Source organism: Poecilia formosa, unplaced genomic scaffold (assembly GCF_000485575.1).
Source record: "Poecilia formosa unplaced genomic scaffold, Poecilia_formosa-5.1.2 Scaffold483, whole genome shotgun sequence".
In the NCBI taxonomy this organism is placed as follows: domain Eukaryota; kingdom Metazoa; phylum Chordata; class Actinopteri; order Cyprinodontiformes; family Poeciliidae; genus Poecilia; species Poecilia formosa.
Window position 1 is genome coordinate 231,612 of NW_006800422.1, and position 23,570 is coordinate 255,181.

Below are 23,570 nucleotides of genomic sequence, written 5' to 3' on the forward strand. Positions count from 1 at the left end.
AGCTGGTTGAAGACACAGCCACCAAAGTCTTTCCACCCTATTGAGATTTACAATGACAAATCCTCTTCAGTACACCTCTTCAAATCTTCTGGTTAGTTTTTTTCAGAACTATAATTTTCCAGTGAAACCACTGATTGATTGATTTGAATCTATTCTTGGAGTCACCGTGAACCAAAAATAATACAGGTTTCCTGAAGGTCTTGGGTTAAAATAGACTGATGTTTAGAACTGTTCATAATTCTACCTACCTTGGAAAAAAATACTATGTACCATCTAGAGAAAACAAACCCCATAGCACGATGATGAAAGTGTTAACAAGATACAAGAAATGCTGGAACACTCTCTATGTTTGAGGCAGCTAACATTATCATTTGTTTTTTATATTTTTCTTGTTTATATTTTAATTGGATCCTTCTGCTTGTGTTATGTGGGCATCTTATTATTTAAATGTATGTTTATCACTTGTTTATCACTTGTATGTAGTGTAACAACTTCCACAAATCAGAGCTGCTGTCATACAGAGCATCAAGGAACTCACATTAGCAAACATTGATAATTGTGTTTAATGAATTTATATTAATTTTTACCTGCAAAATAGATACCTCGTTTATACCATTTGTTCAATTTATCAATGAACACGTCAACAAACATTACTACTGCTTTTTGTTTGCAGTTTGTTTAGAAAACTTAAAATATGTTGAGTTTGGGCTGTAAACATTTTTTTTTCTAAAATAAAAATAGTCCCTCAATTATACATAAAACATGAGAAACTTAATTAAGCTGTTTTGTTTTTCTGGTGGAGTTTTCATATCAGATTTCCTTCTCGTAAATATGAACTCAATTTCCCACAACTGTTTGGGTGGGTCACGCACGTTGCGTCTTGACGCAAGCTGAGTCTGGTTGAAGCAATCCGGCTAGAGGCCATATTGGAATCTATGCAGTCGGCTTGCACTTTGTTGGGACTCGGTTTCTGTCGTTTTGGGACTCTCCTAATCGCTTTCCCGACTTTATAACCGTGTGATTTTTCCAGACATTCCGCTCGAGACGCTGCCAAGTCCGGACGGCAACTTGTCTTGCCTCTTCTGTTGAAGAAAATGAGTCCAACCGATGCTAAACGGGGGGCTAAACGCAGGAAGAACAAGCGGGGCGGTGGCAGTAGCTGCAGTGCTGTCTGCAACAGCAGCAGTGGCAAGGCCGGGGCTCCACCGGCCCTAGGCTGTGCGGGAACAGCAACACCTGCCTCAGTCGTCAGCTTCCTCACATCTGGGAGTACAGGCAACGGGAATATCGGGTCCAGCGCGGGCATGAACGGAGAGGTAAGAATGTATCTCCATAAATGTCAAAACGGCAGTGAGTAGCTAACAGTGTTATCAACGACACATCTGATTTGGGCCCAGAACCGATCCTTAGGAAGGCTGCCAGCTAAGTAACAAATGCAGAGTAGCTAGTAATTAATTGGCTTAATTACATGTTAATATGCCCGTTATGTTTGGGCAAACAGTAATCATTTCTAAACCTTGATGTCTAACATCTTCACATGTTTTATTTTCTTATGACATATCCCCGTAAACATTATGCTAACTTTGTTGGCCGAAAACTGACTTCTTACCCTAGCTAAAGTTAAGAGATCCTGGCTGCAACGACAACAACCTGGACGTCAGAATACCTTCATTTGAGCCAATACAGTCCGCGCTGGTAGAGATTAGCTAAGATTATTAGGGAGTATCTTTAGGTTCAACGCAGGTGACTTACTGTGTGCTGGGTTTCGGCTAGCCATGAATGCTAGCTAATGCTAACATCACTAAAAACTCAGGTTCCCTTCAGCTTTCGATTTGTTTTACAGCTTTATGTCATGTATAAAGGTCTGTCTTTAAACTCGGCTTGGTGCCTAAGGAAACAGAATAACTACTTATTCAGCCCTAGATTTCTAAATAAGCGCAGACGAGTCGTGTACCGCAGGTAAACAATAAGAAACCTTATGTGACTCACTGTTTTCTAAGAGCTGTGCAACAGACCAATTTATAGATGCCAGCTCAAAAGTTACTTTGTTAGCTTGAGTAGTTCTACAAGTCATAAATGTAACCAGAGTTTTGTTTATTTAATCAATTTAACCTTTATTTGAAAGGGAAGTCACTCAAGATTAATGTCTTTTCAAAGAATGTCTCACCAAGATGTCACAACGTTTCAGACTGGAGGATGGACATTAACATTAAAATGGATAAACAGAATAAAACAAGTCTGAGTCAACATCATGTAGGTGCAAACTCCACCCTTTACAATGGCAGCTGTAGTCACAGAAGACTTAAAAAGAGCTGACAGCTCTTCCACACAGGTAGAGGCTATGACCAATATGTTTTAATATTTAAAAAATATTAAAACATATTGGAGATATAAGAACATTAGTTCCATGGTTATTCAGCACAAATTTATTACATTTATCAGTATCGTCATGGTTTTATTTAAACATGTTGATAATATGTTCACAATATTACTGGATGCTGAAATGATTTCTCTGAGAATGAAGCCAGTACCATGCAAGAGTTCATGCATATATATATATATATATATATATATATATATATATATATATATATATATAAAATACAATTTCCTATTTTTAAAAACAACATATTTTTTCCAGACTTCAGAATTAAGACTGGCCTTATTCTGCGAATAAGGCCAGTCTTATTAGCTAAAGGCCAGCCTTTGGCATTTTTACTAAAAGCTCAATATGCAAATGAAAGAAAAGCTTTTATTCAGCCTTATTGGATGGTACTCTCTTGATAAGGTCTGCCCAGAGGTTTAAATACCAACATTATGTAAGAAATGGGGATGATTTGTGGAAGAAAAATGTTGTTGCAGTGTTATCAACTTGTAGAACCAATTTGAAGCCTTACATTGATGAGCTGAAAGGTGGCTTGAAGCTCATCAGCAGCCTGAGTTGGAGTAGAGCCAGCTGACAGCATGGTGTGTTCAGCTTAAAGAAGCACTTTAGCTCTCCACATTTGTCAAGTGCTATTTAAAAAAAAACCCCAAAAACAACAAAACTGAAAATAAAAATGAGCATTTCTCTTTGTGTTTTTTATCATGATGATGCATTTTTGATTATGATATCCAAATGTAACAGTGTTTTGTTCTGTAATTCTTAGTTAAATCTGATTTCTTGATTCAAATGTCAGCGAACGGGACTTGATTTATATTGATGAGTTAATCTGGTGATTTGGTAGGTGATTATTAATCAGCTACAAGGAATATTTGTAAAAAAGCCTAAACCATACAGCTGGATGTTCTCTGTTTCAGTTTGTAAATACATGTATATTTTTATGGAAATTTGGGTAATATTTTGTAGAGGAGTCTGAAATCTCATAGTAATTTTAGCATACAGTAATTATATTGTTGCAATATAATTGCAACAATATATAGCCTAACATGGCTAAACAACAACAGAGCTAAAGTCAAACGATCAGTGCCAACAACCAAATCAATCTAATCTTCTCTGCTTGTACACGATTTCCTGAATGTTATTAGAAAGTGCTAGGCTGTAAATGATGTCTGCTTGTTTAACTTTAGGTCAAAGTGAACAGCAGCGTTACTCCTCAGTTTGCAGAAGGACCGGTGAACGCAGAGTTCTCCGGAGTTCTTCAGGTAAAATTGCATCACTTAATAAGTAAATATACCGCTGTTACTAATCAAATGATGTGAAGCAACTTGCAGTGATTACTGTGATTAACTGCATATCTGTTTGCTCAAGTGCTGCGTTATTCATCTCTATGTGCTGCACACCTGCTGTTAATAAGGATTAGAGGAAATCTCTGCTGGACCAAAGTTGTTATGAAAATCATTCACAGTGTAAAGGAAGAGGGTGGGGAGTATAATGCAAAATCAGCTCTTTTAGCTCTATGTTATGTTGTGTCACTCCATCATCAAAAACATACCTGGAGTGTTGCTGTGACTCATTCATCTGTGTTTAGAGAATTATTGAGTCTCCTGTTGGAACCGTTCAGAGGTGCCTGAACACTTGTTTACCCAAAGCTCCACCTTGGAACTGCAGTCCAACCGAGCTCCCTCCCCACAGGACCTTTGCTTCCGCCACACAGCTCCTTCAGACTAGTGGCAGCAATTAGCAGACACCTGGTGGAACTGCTGGTCTGCTGAATTTTTCATACAAACTACTTCTCAGTACATTGCCTCTAAGATCAGTCATAAATAGCATCATGAAGAAGCATTGTTGTGATGACGTACTGAAGACTGAGTGTCGTAAAGGGAAGGAGGTTCTTAAAGCAACAGAGGTCAACATTAAGGCATTAGATACAGCTGTGTGAGGTAAATCACATTTTTTTGTGTGTGTTGTGTCCTAAAAGCGTTTTTTAGATGTGTGTGTGTGTCTAGAGCGGTGTGTGTGTTTGTGTGGATATGATTGTTGTAAGGCCTAAAAATCAAGAAATAAATAGTTCATATTGTCACTTTTGTCATTATTACTACAGTACCACAAAATACCGCCCACCTCTACATACAGTATGACATGTTTGTATATGATCGGATTAAATTTTAACTTGACCCGTTTGGCCACACTTGTGTGATTTTGAGCTGTAAGGATGAGACACTGGTGAAGCCAGTGGTAAGGGTTGCTGCTGACCAACTAAAAAATATATATCAATTACAAAATAATGTTTTATATGTTTGTAATATTGGTATGCTTCATTGTACCGTTTAGTTCATATTTCCTACCTGTCCACTTATAAATTTCATAAACTTTTCATTGAGCATTTTTTCTTTTTCCTTTTGATAAATAGTGTTTTCTTTTTTTTTTCATGTTTTATTTTTGCACCCAAAATGCAATAAAATAAAGTATGTTACAGAGGATATCTGGTCAGGACATGGATGAAGTTATGCTGGAAGGCAGTCTACCATGTGTTTATGGCAACCTTTTTTTTTGTTTGGTGGTTGTGTAAAAAGAAATTAAGAAATGACCAAAATGGTCTTCGACCCATACCTGTTCATAATAAGCTGACCAAATAGTCGTTTATTCAAAATGAGTCTGTAGTTTTCTTTTCACCTGTTTTTGTCTCTTCTCCCCTTCAGACGCCGTTCACATTCGGCCTTAACCAGCGGGCGCCGTATACGGCTGGAGATCGCTGCCTCCTGTGCCGATGTGAGCGTAAGGACAGCGTTGTGCCTTCGGAGGCCGGCATTGCTGGTCAGAACGGCATGGCGCAGCCAACCAACGCCTCCAGTGCCCTCCAGCTCCCTCTGTGGGTCTGCTCCGACTGCAGACGCACGGTGGAGAAGGAAGACAGACGTACGACTCTGGAGCAGTCGTTAGGGGTGAGTACACTTTAAGGACAGCTGAATTGTTAAGTCTTCAGAAGTAATCCACATGGTTATATAAGTGTTTCTCTCCCTTATATTCCTTCAAATCATCAAGTAATTTTTTATGACAAAGACTTGATTAAAGACAAACTTATTTTTAAAATAATTTCATTTAGTGAAGAGAAAAAGTAAACGAAACCAAACCAGCCCTATTTGAAAAGTTATTAGAATCCATGGTTGGTTGAAGAGCAACACAACATGCCTCAGTCTAAAGAAATTAAAGAATAGATGAAAAATAAATTAATCTCTCTCTGTCTGACTTAGTCCAGGAGATCCCAAACTACAAAATTAGGAGAAATGTGTAAGGAGAAAATACTCCTGCACGCTGGTTTATGTTCAGCTTGACTTGCACAGCTGTTGTTAAACATTCTTAGGTCTGGTTCTCAGGCAGAACAGGAAAAATGATGCAGCTGTCCTCATTTGCAGCTGCTGCTGTAAAAAAATCTAGAATGATCAACAGCAATGATGATCAACATTGAATCTGCCCTTTAGTCAGGGTTAGAGGACTGTTTGCTATGGAAAATAAAAACTAATATGGATTTAGCTTCTCTTAAACAATGGATTTAAATGCAATTCTTCCTAACAAAGCTACAAAAAAATTTTACATTTTACAGCTTCTTGTGATGTGAACTTGTGTCCAACAGAATCAGGACTTTCTGCTGCACATGCCTGTGAGTAATGGAACCCTGGCTCAGACTGCAGCTACAGCAGACAGGCTCAGTACTGCTGCGCCTACACTACCCATGCTCCCTGCGCCGGACCTCGCTGCTCCAATGCCTCCTGACACCGTGTGCAGCTGTGAAACCTGCAACGAGAGACGGTACGTTCACACCGAGCGGGCCGAGGCCAACGAGTTCTCCATACAGCAAGCCCGGTCATGGGTCTTTACCTGAGCCTGTTCAAATGACAGGGAGATCTCTGCTGAGTCGGAGCGGGAGTCGCAGCAGCTGCAGAACCACTGGTCGGAGGTTCGCTACCTGGTGCGCTGCATCTACCGGCAGACGGGAACCCCACTAGCAGACGACCAGGACCAGCCCCTGGAGAGGGATAAGGAAGGCATGAAGGAGCTGGTGGACAGGTAGCATAAGAACAGTGTCTGTGTTTGTCCACTAGAGGTCTCTCTCGAGTTGTAAAAGCCTTTGTTGAACAGTGGAAGCTTTTCAATGTATTACAGGGTTCTAGACTAGAGATTCGGTGCCTAATGATTCCATTCAACTCCGTTTTTTAGTCATGATTTGAATCAGAAACGATTTTCAGTCAGAAAACCGTTTTTAATTCAGAAACCAATTTTTCTATCCGGTCGTGAGTCTGTTTAAATGATGTGACTGATGAGAGAAAAAGTCAGTATAAACAAATACAAAATTTATTTAAAACAATTTGATAAGGTTCCATACTGTATCAAACTCCATCACTTTATATTTAAACAGCAGAAGGTTTGTGCATAAAATTCTGTAGCTTAGCCGCCTGACTTTTTCTTAATTAAAAAAGAAAAAGAATCAAAGAATTATTGAAAATATAATTTAAAAAAAAATTAAGCAGATTAAAATCTCTACTGTGGAAGCACTGGTGCGTCTAACTTTATTTCTTTTGTGCATCCAAGTTTTTGACCCCATTACATTTTTTTAAACATCATAGATTTACAGGTTTACTACTCTTTAAAATCGCTGACAAAGGCGATATATACTTGGAAAAGAATAATCATCTATCTGCCAAACATTAAATTCTTTATTTGGGTCTGAATGACTAGAAATTGTTGAAAGAGTTCCTATGAGCTGAAGTATTTCAAAATAAATGAAATAAAATAACATCTGAATTAAAAGCGCAAACATTTTAAGATATAAAGATCCTCTAAACATCTCAAACTAAACATTTCTACCTCTTGATCAAATTACTTTAAATTTATATCTGCCAGAGTTACAAATAATTTTGGGTGTAACTTTATTCATTTTTTATTTTATCACATTTTAGGAAGAGTTAGAATAAAAAACAAATCCAACATGGTATTAATTTCTAAGCATTTTTAATGTTCTGCTGCTGCAGGCTCTGTGTGAAAGATCCATATCAGCTCTACCAGCGGTTGGAGCAGCAGGCCCGAGAATACGTCTTAGAAATGAAGGTGCGTCTTCTGAAGCACCTCTCTGGAGGCTCCAAGCCTGCAGGGCCTCCAGGGGGCGCTGTGGCCGCAGCTCAGGGTCCTCCTCAGGCCCACCAGTTCGTCTCTCTGCTGCTGGAGGAGTACAACGCCCTGTGTCAGGCTGCACGCACCATCAGCAGCTTCCTCCTCACTCTGGTTAGTTTTCCTCGGCCTGCTCACAGTGCCGGCTGCTGGCGGCTCCTCTCCCTCCTCACACTTCGTTCCTCTCCCTTTGGTTCCAGGAGAATGAGCACCTGCAGAAGTTTCAGGTGACGTGGGAGCTGCACAACAAGCACCTTTTTGAGAACCTGGTTTTCTCTGAACCGATCCTGCAAAACAGTTTACCAGCACTTATTGCACAGCTGAAGTGAGATACTGTTTCTGTCTGAAAATACACACAGTGACTCTGACTATAATGACAATGACCAGTTTCTGTTCAAATATGCAACATCTTTGATATGTTACTAAGTGCTGTTTTAAGTCAAACTTTGTTTTTTCCAGACATGGTACAGCCTCTCATGATTCGTATAATGAAGACACGTATCGGACGCTGCTGGAAAGATACCAGGAGCTGCAGCAGGAGTTGGCTTCTGTGGCTGCTGAGTGGCAGGAGTGTGAGAAGAGAATTGATGATTATGTCGATGAGCAGGTAGTCACCCAACAGATCAACCACAAGATGGGCTTCTACGACTGTAGCGAAGGAGGATTCTGAGTGTTTGTGTCTTTTGTTTATAGTTACTTTTTAAGGTGGAAGGCCAGAGTCTGACCAGCCAAAAAACAGAGCCACACAAGTCCTTGATTAGCAAAAATGTAAGTTTAAAATTCACTGATAAGATTTTTTTGTCCATCTTTATTAATCCTTAACTACTGTTGTTGATTTCATTTCTGATACCATCAAGACTTTAAAGACAAAGCAGCGAATGCTAAAGGAGGACTGGGAGTTCTTCAAGCAGAGGAGGTTCATTGAAGATCAGGTAGGTTATTTATGTTTGAGCCTGTCATGTTGGAGGTAAACCTATGTTTTAGTGCGATTATATATATAATTTTTGTCATTTTAGCAACCCAACATTAAAAAGCCCTCCACTGGAGAAAACAACTTCACAGACACTATGAGGATGCTCTCATCTCGTCTTAGTATTCCAGATTGTCCAAACTGTAACTATAGAAGACGGTAGGTTTCCATCATCTACTGTCTGCTGTACAATATAGGTCAAAATACCTGAATCCATCTTCATTTCTACATTTTTTGACATTTTTCAACTCTGGTTTGTAAAGTCTGGAAACATAGATTTAATAGCTTTTTTGAAGAATCTGTCCATCCTGTTGGATGGAGTCCAGCAACTACAATTCACAGAGTTGGTTCTGCAGTAATAAATAATAAGAAGCAAAATTTTGAGCTATTCAAACTGATATTGATATATATTGAACAATAAAACTGTAGTAGCATTATTAGGCTACTACAGGAGTATTAGGCAATATAGGTCAAAATATCTCATTCATCATAAAAAAAATCTTTTCATAAGAATTTTTATTTATTGTTCTCACAATTTGTCATTGATGGTAAATAAAAAAAAAACCTCATAGTATTATCGGAAATGATATTTCTGCTATTTTCTACAAGAGCATCAATAAATATCAGTACATTTTAAAATGTGATCACACTTTAAGTGCCATCCTGAAGAAGCCTATTTCAAATGGGAATATTTTTCAAGAACAATATTTGTGTTGGTGCTATGAATGCTGTATCATATAGTAACCCTAGTTACCCAATAAAATAAGTAATACTTTTTATTATCATTTATATTGTTATCACACAAGTACCACAACATATCACAATAAAGTTCTAAGTCCATATTGCCTTCGTTTATATCCTTTAGAACTCCTCCCTCATGCCATTTGTTTTTCTTTGCTTGGCATTAATAAGAAAAAGCTTGAGTTTCATCAGAGAGTCAAACTCTGTTTTGTGAAGTGTCAGAATCTCACACGTTTCTCCTAACTTGTGAGAAATGCTGTTTACATGCCTTTATCTTTATGTGCAATGGAGTTTTTTTGAAGTCTTAGTTAGCCAAAAGCAACGCCGCTGCTTCTCCAACAGGTGCACATGTGATGACTGCAGCCTCTCCCACATCCTAACGTGTGGAATCATGGACTCATCTATCGCCGAGGACCTCCACATCAAGCTGCCCCTACAGGGGGAGCCACATCGGGACTACCTGTCAGAGGTGCACCCCCCCAGCCTATCTTCGGGCAGTTCAGCCTCTGGCTCAAACTCCAGCTCTCCCATTACAGTTCAGCAGCATCCGAGGCTCATCTTACCTGAAGGAGATGTCAGCACCTTGTAAGCAAGCCAGTTACACTTCTGATAACACTGTTGCCACACAGCTGTCAAAAGTATGGAATTTAACGTATTTTTCAGACTATAAGCTGCTACTTTTTTCCCCACTTTTTGGACCATGTGGCTTATAGTCCAGTGTGGCTTTTCCGTGTATTTATCTTCAACCGCCACAGGGGTCTTTAGCAGGTATTGACCCAAAGTCAGAGTCCAACTAAATACAAAGCAGTGAAACAAGTTGGTTGGCCCAGGCAGGGCTGACATCAATAGAAGCTATGGAAACTTATGTAGTGAATTGGCAGAAAAAAAAAATCCAGATTTTCCAAAAATGAAATCTTCATTAACACCAAATTTGATTAATCAATAAAATCCATTTATCACCTTACCCAACACAACTACAAAATCAAATCAAATTTCTTCGTTTGTCATTTCGAAATGGGAATTATTGTAACTCTGATAAAATAGTTCATACTTTGTGTTCATAAAGTGTAGCACTATTAGGGAGTATTCAGTATTATTTATGTATTTATATTTAAACACAATTAAACCTCAGCCTGATTTCTTCTCTTCTCTCTCCGTAGTATTAGTGATGATGATGAAGTGCCTCCAGTGTCCAGTAAGTTCAGGAACATCTACCCCATGAACAGCTATGAGGACAGCAGCGTGGTGTCGGCCGCTGTCAATGGACTTCACCGTAACATCAACGGGGACGCCGTCAACGCAGCACTGAAGCCAGGGGTGAGTTTCTGCTCAGCAAAAGTACCCGAGATCAGCAGTGAACTTCCCCACTGTGTTTCTGGATGATGAAAAGCCACTCTCATTTGATAATGGCTTACTGGTAGTTAGGGAACTCCACTGCTTTCCCATCGACTACTTTTCCTAATTTAGTTTGTTCTACAATTTCCTCAGTCTCCTCAGATTACCAGCAGCAGCAGCTCATCAGAGGGCGATGAGGAGGAAGCTAATATTCAGGCTGGTGGGGAGCCCCCGGGGAAGCAGGAAGTACTTTCCCTGGGAAAAACGGCCAGTCCGCCACCCTCTTACAGCCATCAGCAGGTATCGCAACACTTTAGGAGCTTTCCTTTGTATGGTCCTGTTGTAATCAAGGTTATTATGTGTCATTTGCAGAAAACACTTTTTAGGAGGATTATCTGTCTAACAAACATCAGTTTTGCAAAATCCTAGAAAATTATCTGATATATTTTGATTATGCAACAAAACAAGGAAAATACTTTGCAGATGTAAATGTTATTTGTCAATATTGAATACCATGTTTAGGTAGAACAGGTCCAGCATGCCTGCGAGTGCCACGTGTGCAACCAGGACCCAAACCCCTCGGCTCCGGGCCCCGCTGCCTGCCTGCCCCCCAGCCGGATCCACACCGTGCCTCCTCCCACTGTCGGACACCAGTTCTTTCCAGACACCAAGGCGCCCCCTGCTCACCCTGCCCTCCACTTGTACCCGCATATCCACGGGCACCTGCCCCTGCAGAACTTTTCCCGGCCCCTTCTCCACCCGACACTCTACCCACCCAGCCCACCTCTCACACACAACAAGGTGAGAAGGTGTCGTTCTTTCAGCTTACGTTTTCTTCTTGATTATGTTTCGTTGATTTTGGCAATGAGTGACTTGAAGGGGAATTTAATTTGTTTCCTTATCTCTGGGGATTTCTTTAAGGTTCCAGGAACAACATTGAGCTTCATTATGTTTCAGTTTCACTTTTTGTCAGTGTAGCTTCGTCCTCTGCCACAAGGGGACAGCCTGAATCTGATCTAAGCCCAAAGCATGTGAGAGCCATGCTAGTCAGTCAGGATGCACTGACCCACTTTTTTTTCTCTAGAGATTCAGATATCTGAATTGTAGTATCCATCTATTCCGATCTGATACAAAATAACAGCTGAATTGACCTAAAATACGTATACATATATTTTTTAAATAGACATAAATGTACTGAATTAAAAATACATTTGATAACTCTGCGCCAGTACAGCTCATTTAACACCAACAGTTTCACAAACTTGGTCCAACACGTAAAGATAACACAACTTTAATTGAAGTTAGTGGTATTTGGAGTACAACAGCCAATGTAAAATAAATGATAAAGAAACTGAAACTGACACAAACAGTAGGTTGACTACTTTGATCAAACATGTGAAAGAATAAACTAGAGGGAAACATGTAAAAATAAACATGATTTCAAATGGTTCAGAAAATACAGTTAGGAGTTCTACATTTAATTTAAAATAAATAATAAAGCATAGATTTAGACTGAATAGATCTGCCCTTAAGGATGTGGCACATTGTCACCAATAACTGATCTATAATTGTTGTCGACATCTGCACCGATACGGATATTGATATCGAATCGATCCAAACCTGACGTTTAAGGTTCCTGCTAACCAACGATTTTCTTTCTTCAGCCTCTGCCCCCAAACCCAACATCCAACCATTCAGCAGCCAAGCAGCCAGCATTCAGCACATCCTTACCGGACCATGTATACCAGAACTGCTTTGGTGGGACGGGCGGAGCGGGCGATTGGAATACCTCACTACAGTGCCTCTCTCTTAAGTTTGAAAATCTGTGGGATGCTGCTGTGATGAAGAGCTGGAACCCATCTGTGCTGCTGCCCGAATGTCTGCCAGGTGAGCCGCCCAGCCGCAGTGCTTCTTGCAAGTTTATCTATCGACACGTCATCACCTCTGACTCTGGTGGTCCACAGGTGAAATGCTGGGACCTCCGCTCCCCGACGTGCCCCTCCCGCCAACATCCATTGGCCTCCCGGGGGAGCATCCCCCGCTGCCCACACCCCTGCCCACGTCTTCGTCGTCGTCGCTGTCCTCGTCGTTGTCATCTTCGTCGTCGTCGTCGTGCTCCTCTTCAGAAGCCAAAGAGCCGAAGAAGACCGGCGCCAAGAAGAAGTGTCTCTACAACTTCCAGGATGCCTTCATGGAGACCAACCGGGTGGTGATGGCCACGTCCGCCGCCACGTCCTCCGTGTCCTGCACTGCCACCACTGTCCAGTCAAGTAATAACCCACCCATCCATCTAGCATCTAAAAGACCCAACACTATAGGTAATGTAGGAAGGAAGAGTACAAGTTAGGTTTGTACTGTTATAAAGCTTTTTATCCTGGATAATGGATGAACTATAAACCCACAGCAGCAGTAAATGTCATTGAGGTGTGGAATCCATTTTAAACCAGTGAAGCCTTTACAGATGCCAACACAAACCTGCAATATGGTTAGACAATAAACCAATAACAATATGTAGTGTGATAGACACGTGATCAATATCAATTATTAATACATCTGATAGAATGTTCATGGAACTCTAATCCATAACCACACAGCATTGTGGGAGATGTAGGCAGAGGAAAGGTATTAGCCTCTTAATCTCTTACAGCGAGCTAAGCAAGGCTGGTGGCATAAACTGACTCACTCACTCACTCTGTGGTTACCTAGCAACAACTTGTTGTGTAACTTGCACGGCAGCAGACTCAGGTTTCACCACCATGCTTCATAACTTAAAAGTAAACAGCAGCATGGAGTGAAGATGAGTTCCCCCAGATTTCAAGCGGACATATTTTAGAGGTGGTAGGTTGACCCCTGTCTCCCAGCTCAGTACCACATCAGATCATCCTGCTACAGTTCAACCCATCTGTCCGGTGCAGTGGTGGGCAGATGTCCCACACCACCCAGAATGCACCATGGTCTGTCTCTTCAGCAGCATTCCTCCAGTTAATTCAGGCCAAAGCTCCGCCTGGGGCTTCTGCTGAAATGTTCACATCCTTCGACTCCTTAGATCTGCCTCCTTATGACCTAAAAAAAACAGCGGTCAAGGTGGAGAGAACCTTGACTGCCCTGTAGACATTTCACAATAAGCAATAAGTCAATTAATCACATAAAAAATTAAAATGAGCTTGATAAATTCTAGTTGCACAACAATAGTTATATATGATCCCTTTCAATGTCGCTGAAAAGCTGGCATTTTGAAAAACCCTGCAAATATTTGACACCCACTACAAAGTACTTTGTGGTTTTTTCCTTTTTTTTTCTTTAACAGTCCTGACACTTTTGCCTGTTTTTCTTGTCTAAGCTGAACAATTAACATTTTTTTTTAAATCCAATTTTAGTTTCAGAGTCTTAATAATCCATTTTAATTATTGTCATTTTTTATTTCAAATGTTTTTCTGTTGCATTGTTAAACATTTTTCAGAAGTTTAATTATATTTTTTAAATCTTTGAGTGTATATACTTGCATTAATATGCCACTTATTATTATTATTATTATTATTATTATTATTATTATTATGTCAGTTGAAAATGGTCTCAAAATGACAATATTATTGTTTATCGTAATAATTTCTGGGACGATTTATTATCCAGTAGCCTACTGCTACAGCTTTGAAGCACCACATTTCCCTCCTTAAAGCTGCAGTATATAGGGAATGTTTTTTACATATTTGTTAAAACTGTCACCATTTCATGACCGTTTGTTACGAGACAGACAATCTGTGAAAAGAGTAATCTCCTCCACCTCCTCCCTGTGTGAGTGGCACAAGATGAGATGTTGATTGACAGCGCTAACACACTCCTCCTGGCTCTGATTGGTTGTTTCTAGTTAGCACTCCATAGTTAGCCAATGGAGTTTTTCATTTTAACAGTTTTTTAGTTTAATTTAACTCTACAGTGCACAGATTATTCCAGTATAAATGATCATGACTTCACAGTAAACAAAGTGTTGGTTTTAAGACTGAAGTCAGAGCTGCTGTGTTTTCTTACTGTCAGAATGTATTTNAACCGCCACAGGGGTCTTTAGCAGGTATTGACCCAAAGTCAGAGTCCAACTAAATACAAAGCAGTGAAACAAGTTGGTTGGCCCAGGCAGGGCTGACATCAATAGAAGCTATGGAAACTTATGTAGTGAATTGGCAGAAAAAAAAAATCCAGATTTTCCAAAAATGAAATCTTCATTAACACCAAATTTGATTAATCAATAAAATCCATTTATCACCTTACTCAACACAACTACAAAATCAAATCAAATTTCTTCGTTTGTCATTTCGAAATGGGAATTATTGTAACTCTGATAAAATAGTTCATACTTTGTGTTCATAAAGTGTAGCACTATTAGGGAGTATTCAGTATTATTTATGTATTTATATTTAAACACAATTAAACCTCAGCCTGATTTCTTCTCTTCTCTCTCCGTAGTATTAGTGATGATGATGAAGTGCCTCCAGTGTCCAGTAAGTTCAGGAACATCTACCCCATGAACAGCTATGAGGACAGCAGCGTGGTGTCGGCCGCTGTCAATGGACTTCACCGTAACATCAACGGGGACGCCGTCAACGCAGCACTGAAGCCAGGGGTGAGTTTCTGCTCAGCAAAAGTACCCGAGATCAGCAGTGAACTTCCCCACTGTGTTTCTGGATGATGAAAAGCCACTCTCATTTGATAATGGCTTACTGGTAGTTAGGGAACTCCACTGCTTTCCCATCGACTACTTTTCCTAATTTAGTTTGTTCTACAATTTCCTCAGTCTCCTCAGATTACCAGCAGCAGCAGCTCATCAGAGGGCGATGAGGAGGAAGCTAATATTCAGGCTGGTGGGGAGCCCCCGGGGAAGCAGGAAGTACTTTCCCTGGGAAAAACGGCCAGTCCGCCACCCTCTTACAGCCATCAGCAGGTATCGCAACACTTTAGGAGCTTTCCTTTGTATGGTCCTGTTGTAATCAAGGTTATTATGTGTCATTTGCAGAAAACACTTTTTAGGAGGATTATCTGTCTAACAAACATCAGTTTTGCAAAATCCCAGAAAATTGTCTGATATATTTTGATTATGCAACAAAACAAGGAAAATACTTTGCAGATGTAAATGTTATTTGTCAATATTGAATACCATGTTTAGGTAGAACAGGTCCAGCATGCCTGCGAGTGCCACGTGTGCAACCAGGACCCAAACCCCTCGGCTCCGGGCCCCGCTGCCTGCCTGCCCCCCAGCCGGATCCACACCGTGCCTCCTCCCACTGTCGGACACCAGTTCTTTCCAGACACCAAGGCGCCCCCTGCTCACCCTGCCCTCCACTTGTACCCGCATATCCATGGGCACCTGCCCCTGCAGAATTTTTCCCGGCCCCTTCTCCACCCGACACTCTACCCACCCAGCCCACCTCTCACACACAACAAGGTGAGAAGGTGTCGTTCTTTCAGCTTACGTTTTCTTCTTGATTATGTTTGGTTAATTTTGGCAATGAGTGACTTGAAGGGGAATTTAATTTGTTTCCTTATCTCTGGGGATTTCTTTAAGGTTCCAGGAACAACATTGAGCTTCATTATGTTTCGGTTTCACTTTTTGTCAGTGTAGCTTCGTCCTCTGCCACAAGGGGACAGCCTGAATCTGATCTAAGCCCAAAGCATGTGAGAGCCATGCTAGTCAGTCAGGATGCACTGACCCACTTTTTTTTCTCTAGAGATTCAGATATCTGAATTGTAGTATCCATCTATTCCGATCTGATACAAAATAACAGCTGAATTGACCTAAAATACGTATACATATATTTTTTAAATAGACATAAATGTACTGAATTAAAAATACATTTGATAACTCTGCGCCAGTACAGCTCATTTAACACCAACAGTTTCACAAACTTGGTCCAACACGTAAAGATAACACAACTTTAATTGAAGTTAGTGCTATTTGGAGTACAACAGCCAATGTAAAATAAATGATAAAGAAACTGAAACTGACACAAACAGTAGGTTGACTACTTCGATCAAACATGTGAAAGAATAAACTAGAGGGAAACATGTAAAAATAAACATGATTTCAAATGGTTCAGAAAATACAGTTAGGAGTTCTACATTTAATTTAAAATAAATAATAAAGCATAGATTTAGACTGAATAGATCTGCCCTTAAGGATGTGGCACATTGTCACCAATAACTGATCTATAATTGTTGTCGACATCTGCACCGATACGGATATTGATATCGAATCGATCCAAACCTGACGTTTAAGGTTCCTGCTAACCAACGATTTTCTTTCTTCAGCCTCTGCCCCCAAACCCAACATCCAACCATTCAGCAGCCAAGCAGCCAGCATTCAGCACATCCTTACCGGACCATGTATACCAGAACTGCTTTGGTGGGACGGGCGGAGCGGGCGATTGGAATACCTCACTACAGTGCCTCTCTCTTAAGTTTGAAAATCTGTGGGATGCTGCTGTGATGAAGAGCTGGAACCCATCTGTGCTGCTGCCCGAATGTCTGCCAGGTGAGCCGCCCAGCCGCAGTGCTTCTTGCAAGTTTATCTATCGACACGTCATCACCTCTGACTCTGGTGGTCCACAGGTGAAATGCTGGGACCTCCGCTCCCCGACGTGCCCCTCCCGCCAACATCCATTGGCCTCCCGGGGGAGCATCCCCCGCTGCCCACACCCCTGCCCACGTCTTCGTCGTCGTCGCTGTCCTCGTCGTTGTCATCTTCGTCGTCGTCGTCGTGCTCCTCTTCAGAAGCCAAAGAGCCGAAGAAGACCGGCGCCAAGAAGAAGTGTCTCTACAACTTCCAGGATGCCTTCATGGAGACCAACCGGGTGGTGATGGCCACGTCCGCCGCCACGTCCTCCGTGTCCTGCACTGCCACCACTGTCCAGTCAAGTAATAACCCACCCATCCATCTAGCATCTAAAAGACCCAACACTATAGGTAATGTAGGAAGGAAGAGTACAGGTTAGGTTTGTACTGTTATAAAGCTTTTTATCCTGGATAATGGATGAACTATAAACCCATAGCAGCAGTAAATGTCATTGAGGTGTGGAATCCATTTTAAACCAGTGAAGCCGTTACAGATACCAACACAAACCTGCAATATGGTTAGACAATAAACCAATAACAATATGTAATGTGATAGACACGTGATCAATATCAATTATTAATACATCTGATAGAATGTTCATGGAACTCTAATCCAGAACCACACAGCATTGTGGGAGATGTAGGCAGAGGAAAGGCTTTAGCCTCTTAATCTCTTACAGCGAGCTAAGCAAGGCTGGTGGCATAAACTGACTCACTCACTCACTCTGTGGTTACCTAGCAACAACTTGTTGTGTAACTTGCACGGCAGCAGACTCAGGTTTCACCACCATGCTTCATAACTTAAAAGTAAACAGCAGCATGGAGTGAAGATGAGTTCCCCCAGATTTCAAGCGGACATGATTTAGAGGTGGTAGGTCGACCCCTGTCTCCCAGCTCGGTACCACATCAGATCATCCTGCTACAGTTCAACCCATCTGTCCGGTGCAGTGGTGGGCAGATGTCCCACACCACCCAGAATGCACCATGGTCTGTCTCTTCAGCAGCATTCCTCCAGTTGATTCAGGCCAAAGCTCCGCCTGGGGCTTCTGCTGAAATGTTCACATCCTTCGACTCCTTAGATCTGCCTCCTTATGACCTAAAAAAAACAGCGGTCAAGGTGGAGAGAACCTTGACTGCCCTGTAGACCTTTCACAATAAGCAATAAGTCAATTAATCACAAAAAATTAAAATGAGCTTGATAAATTCTAGTTGCACAACAATAGTTATATATGATCCCTTTCAATGTCGCTGAAAAGCTGGCATTTTGAAAAACCCTGCAAATATTTGACACCCACTACAAAGTACTTTGTGGTTTTTTCCTTTTTTTTTCTTTAACAGTCCTGACACTTTTGCCTGTTTTTCTTGTCTAAGCTGAACAATTAACATTTTTTTTTAAATCCAATTTTAGTTTCAGAGTCTTAATAATCCATTTTAATTATTGTCATTTTTTATTTCAAATGTTTTTCTGTTGCATTATTAAACATTTTTCAGAAGTTTAATTATATTTTTTAAATCTTTGAGTGTATATACTTGCATTAATATGCCACTTATTATTATTATTATTATTATTATTATTATTATTATTATGTCAGTTGAAAATGGTCTCAAAATGACAATATTATTGTTTATCGTAATAATTTCTGGGACGATTTATTATCCAGTAGCCTACTGCTACAGCTTTGAAGCACCACATTTCCCTCCTTAAAGCTGCAGTATATAGAGAATGTTTTTTACATATTTGTTAAAACTGTCACCATTTCATGACCGTTTGTTACGAGACAGACAATCTGTGAAAAGAGTAATCTCCTCCACCTCCTCCCTGTGTGAGTGGCACAAGATGAGATGTTGATTGACAGCGCTAACACACTCCTCCTGGCTCTGATTGGTTGTTTCTAGTTAGCACTCCATAGTTAGCCAATGGAGTTTTTCATTTTAACAGTTTTTTAGTTTAATTTAACTCTACAGTGCACAGATTATTCCAGTATAAATGATCATGACTTCACAGTAAACAAAGTGTTGGTTTTAAGACTGAAGTCAGAGCTGCTGTGTTTTCTTACTGTCAGAATGTATTTAATATATATATATATATATATATATATATATATAAACCTCTAGTAATTCTGAGACTTCTTTTGTTTGTTTTTTCTAGACGATGTATTTCACAGTTTAGGTAAAGATGATCACAGACAGCCCATGTCAGCAGCTCCTAGGAACAACTCCATGGGACTGAGTTCTCTCCCTTCACTCTCTGGTCCCACCCTGCCCCCAGCACCAGCCTCACATCTCCCTGCCATGACCCCACAATCCTTTCCAAAGATGGCCGCTCCGGCTCCAGACTTTGTGGATTCTCATCAGGGCCTTTGCCTCCCGCCTGCTGAACCTCCAGCGCCCTCAATGGATGGTCCGATCAGCGCCCCAACTAGTGTCTGCAGGTGAGCAGAGGAGACTTAGTTCATGCCGTGCAGGAACATTGACACTCTGAACATAAAGGAGATGCTTAAAGAAACCCAATGTGTTCAGTGATCCTGACTGTGAAGGCCATCGGTGTGAAGGCAGCGGATCGTACGAACACCAGCCGTATGATGGAGAGGAGAGTCCAGATGAGGACAGCTGCTCCGAGCACAGCTCCTCCACCTCCACCTCCACCAACCAGAAGGAAGGGAAGTACTGTGACTGCTGCTACTGCGAGTTCTTTGGGCACGGCGGGGTAAGGCTCCATAGAGAAACAGTTGAAATGGACGAGGAAATTATGTTCAGAAAGTACAGTTAAAAGCACAATTAAAAAGATTTATTGCGTTAAAGAATGCCAGTTAACATTGTTAATTTTAATAAACACTATTTACCGCAACTACTGAATTTCCTTGAAAAATTGTACATGTCTTGATTACTTTTCTAAACTGTTTTTATTTTTCTTATCAGCCTCCAGCTGCTCCGACCAGCCGAAATTATGCAGAGATGAGAGAGAAGCTGCGCTTGCGTCTCACAAAGCGCAAAGAGGAACAGCCGAAGCGTGAGGAGCAGCAGCCAGTAATAGAAAGAGACGGAGGGGTGGAGGACCACAGGCGGGTGGAGGACCTCCTCCAGTTCATTAACAGTGCAGACAACAAACCCGCATCCAGTACCAAGGCAGCCAAACGAGCCAGACATAAACAAAAAAAGGTAACATGCCTCAGTTTAGATATTTATGAGGTTTGTCTTTCTGAAGTTAAGTTTACTTTTGTTAAATGTTCTGAGTGAGTGGATTTTGGGCTGAACTTTGACTGAGCCGTTCTAAGACGTAGTTGTGCTTCGATGGAAACCAGAGGTCAGCAACCTTTAAAACCCTAAGAGCCATTTTTGCCTTGAGTCCAGCTGAACAGAAGATGTTTAGAGCCACAAAAGATTCATGAGCCTTTGAAACAAAATAGTAGAGAGGCAGAAAAAAATCTATAGAATCACAATTCACAGTACTGAATTCTGAATGGACTCAGTGCTCAAAAATTAAGTTGTATTTTGACATTTTCTCTGTTTTTTTAATTAAGAGAAAAGCTAGACAACATCTAAGCTGACCCTATGCTGGTATTTTGAGTTACATAATTTTATGCATAAAATTAAAACGGAAACCTATTTTTGTTTTAATCTAAACTGGTGGAATTTGATGCAGTAGGGAATAGTTTTAAATAAATCTTCTATTTGTTTACACTGACTTTTTGTCCTGTCAGTCACAAAATTGAAATTGAATCTCAACCATTTGAATAGAAAAATTGGTTTCTGAATTGAAACTCATTCCTGAATCAAATCGTGATGCTAAAAAGCTGAACTGAATCAAATCGCTAGGCACTGAAAGATTCACATTTCTACAAAATAGGTGATTTTTGTAGCGATTTGTTTGTATTGTATTTTTGTTTCAAAATTTTAAAATATTATAATAATATAATAATAAAAATAATCTAAATGTTCAATAAAAGGAAACGAATGACTTTCAAATTTTGTAGAAAATTATCATAAAAAAACAACAGTTTGCAACCTCAACCTCTACATATAAAAAAAAAATGCTTACAGTTATTAAGAGCCACAGGCTGCAGACCCTTGATCTGAACCGTCCCATTGAAGCTCTGACTCTATATTTTGGGCTTGTTGTCCAAAGTCTGTTGTTCTAAGTCTTTTACTGCCTCAAGCACCATGTTTTACATTCTATTCATATCATCTCTAGTTAACCTCTAAAGAATTTACAGAGCGGCTAATGCTAAATTACCCCCAGATTTACTCTAATTAATCAAGTGTTTCAGAAGGAAATTGCTTGAACTGGATTCATTTACTATTCATTTATGTTTATTATAGTGAAGGGGGCTAAATGCAAATGCAGATCAGCCTGTCAGATTTGTATGTGGAAGTGCAGTTCATCACAGATGTCTTTCTGTGCGTCAGATGGAGGAGAAAGCTCGTCTGGAGGCAGAAGCGCGCGAAAGGGAGGAGCAGCAGCTGCTGGAGGAGCAGCGGCGGCGTCAGGAAGAGGAAGAGGCGGCACTTCAAAAGGAACTGTTACGGCTGCAGGAACTGCAGCAGCATCGTGCCGCCAAGAAGAAAAAGAAAGAGAAAGCAAAGGAGAACACCACTCCCCCTCAAAATAACCCACAGCCCCTCAAACAGACAGCTCAGAATGTCCTAGATAACCTTCAGAACGGAAACTCGCAGCTGCTTCAAAACCTTCTCCGCTTCCCAGAGCAAAAAGAAGCCAGATTAGAACCCGTACCCCAGCCCAGCTCCAGGTGCCCCGTTGAGAAGACCCACACCCCCGACTCCACCGTTAGCCTCTTCAACGGCACATCTTCCACCGTTGGCTATAAGAGTAAAGCCAAGCAGTCAGGGAAAGTGTTGCCATGCGACTCGGTGTCAATGAGAGTCCCAGAGTTGCCCAAGAGCTTGGACAAGGTTGCAAAGACTAACGGCACCGCACCCCCCACCACAGCAGATACCAAAGCGACACGAGTCAGGCCCACTGAGACCACAGCTGCTACACCCACCACTGAACTAAGCAGGGAGGAAAGGAGCAGCAGCAGATGTGTCAGTGGAAAAAGGCAGCAACCAGAACAGCCCCTTACCCAAATCAAGGACGCCAGGACGAGCCCCCTCATGTCAAACCCCTCGCCATCCCCCCCACCAGCCTCCCACTTTGAGCCCCAACAGAACGGCAAACCTCCCACTGCAGAGTCACCGCAGCCCAAAGGCAAGAGTAAGAAAAGCAAGAAGAAGAAGGGGGACAAGATGAACACCTCAATAGGTGGGTGTCAGTAAGATTCACTAACAAGAGCAAAAATGATGCAGTGGGCCGTAACACCATGCTCCACTCATCAGGCGAGTCAGTACACAGGATCTGGTTCACCAAACGAAAAACTTAAGGTTTTGGGAACACTTGAGGTTTCTTTGAATCCAATCAGAATCTAATCAGTAGAATACTTGTCTTTGTATTGACAAAACATGCATTCAAATGTTCCCTTTATTGTGTTTTCACGCACAAAGGTTTGGTTTCACAAGTCTTAGTCTACAGACAATCTCTGTACAGTGTAATATAATCCAGTTCAGGCTTGACCAGTTGAAGTGATTTAGATTGCGTACAAATCCTTCCTCACTACCAACCCAACATCAACTTCACAAGTCGACTCTAGGAACATAAAGCAACAACTCAAGACCTAGTTTAATTCAAAGTAAAAATCCCACATAGACGGGGAGTGTCTTGCTTAAAGCCGTCACCTTGAAATCTGGACTTATTAGAAATGCACAATATGGACCCCCTGCAGTGACGTCACACAAAATCCTGCCCCAATCTCCCTGCTGGAGGGCAAAAAGCTGCAGACTGATGATGGCTACCATTGGTTTTAGCTGTTAAGTTGTCAATATAATGCACTAAATCTTAAAAAATGCCTAATATGTCAAAGGAAAAGGGACACAGTGCTTTGCTACTAATTGTCAAGTCTAAGACAACTAGATACCAAGGTCAGGAAAAATTTTAATTAACGAAAAATGGTGAGGGAGAGGGGAGTACTTCAGTTATTCTTGCTTGACCTGGATAGCTTAAGATGTAGATGCGATGTGGAATTTGTTGTGTTTCTGTTCAGTTAAGAAATAATAAAAAAAAGTCCACCCACACACCAATTCTGACAGACGGATCAGTAGAGCAGGTGTTTAAATGAGCTAATCTACCACCGCTGTGTTAGATTAGCTAATAGCAGCAGGAGCAGCTTATCTACCACCACTGTGTTAGATTAGCTAATAGCAGCAGGAGCAGCTAATCTACCACCACTGTGTTAGATTAGCTAATAGCAGCAGGAGCAGCTAATCTACCACCACTGTATTAGATTAGCTAATAGCAGCAGGAGCAGCTAATCTACCACCGCTGTG

General features: G+C 41.0%; 1 protein-coding gene across 1 annotated transcript in view; it reads left to right on the forward strand.

Moving 5' to 3' along the window:
• Positions 1–905: 905 nt before the first annotated feature.
• LOC103156485 (protein FAM193A-like) overlaps positions 906–23,570 on the forward strand; it is a 25,430-nt gene continuing 2,765 nt past the window's right edge. The window contains exons 1-21 of the mRNA XM_007578552.2: positions 906–1,316; positions 3,571–3,645; positions 5,083–5,325; positions 6,015–6,190; positions 6,281–6,448; positions 7,411–7,660; positions 7,747–7,871; positions 8,006–8,153; positions 8,240–8,314; positions 8,404–8,478; positions 8,563–8,675; positions 9,600–9,842; positions 10,418–10,574; positions 10,746–10,892; positions 11,115–11,393; positions 12,257–12,479; positions 12,557–12,910; positions 19,342–19,624; positions 19,713–19,899; positions 20,112–20,351; positions 21,600–22,452. Of these exons, the coding sequence (XP_007578614.1) occupies positions 1,095–1,316; positions 3,571–3,645; positions 5,083–5,325; positions 6,015–6,190; positions 6,281–6,448; positions 7,411–7,660; positions 7,747–7,871; positions 8,006–8,153; positions 8,240–8,314; positions 8,404–8,478; positions 8,563–8,675; positions 9,600–9,842; positions 10,418–10,574; positions 10,746–10,892; positions 11,115–11,393; positions 12,257–12,479; positions 12,557–12,910; positions 19,342–19,624; positions 19,713–19,899; positions 20,112–20,351; positions 21,600–22,452 (4,636 nt within the window). The 5' untranslated portion in view covers positions 906–1,094. The remainder of the gene's footprint in view (positions 1,317–3,570; positions 3,646–5,082; positions 5,326–6,014; positions 6,191–6,280; positions 6,449–7,410; positions 7,661–7,746; positions 7,872–8,005; positions 8,154–8,239; positions 8,315–8,403; positions 8,479–8,562; positions 8,676–9,599; positions 9,843–10,417; positions 10,575–10,745; positions 10,893–11,114; positions 11,394–12,256; positions 12,480–12,556; positions 12,911–19,341; positions 19,625–19,712; positions 19,900–20,111; positions 20,352–21,599; positions 22,453–23,570) is intronic.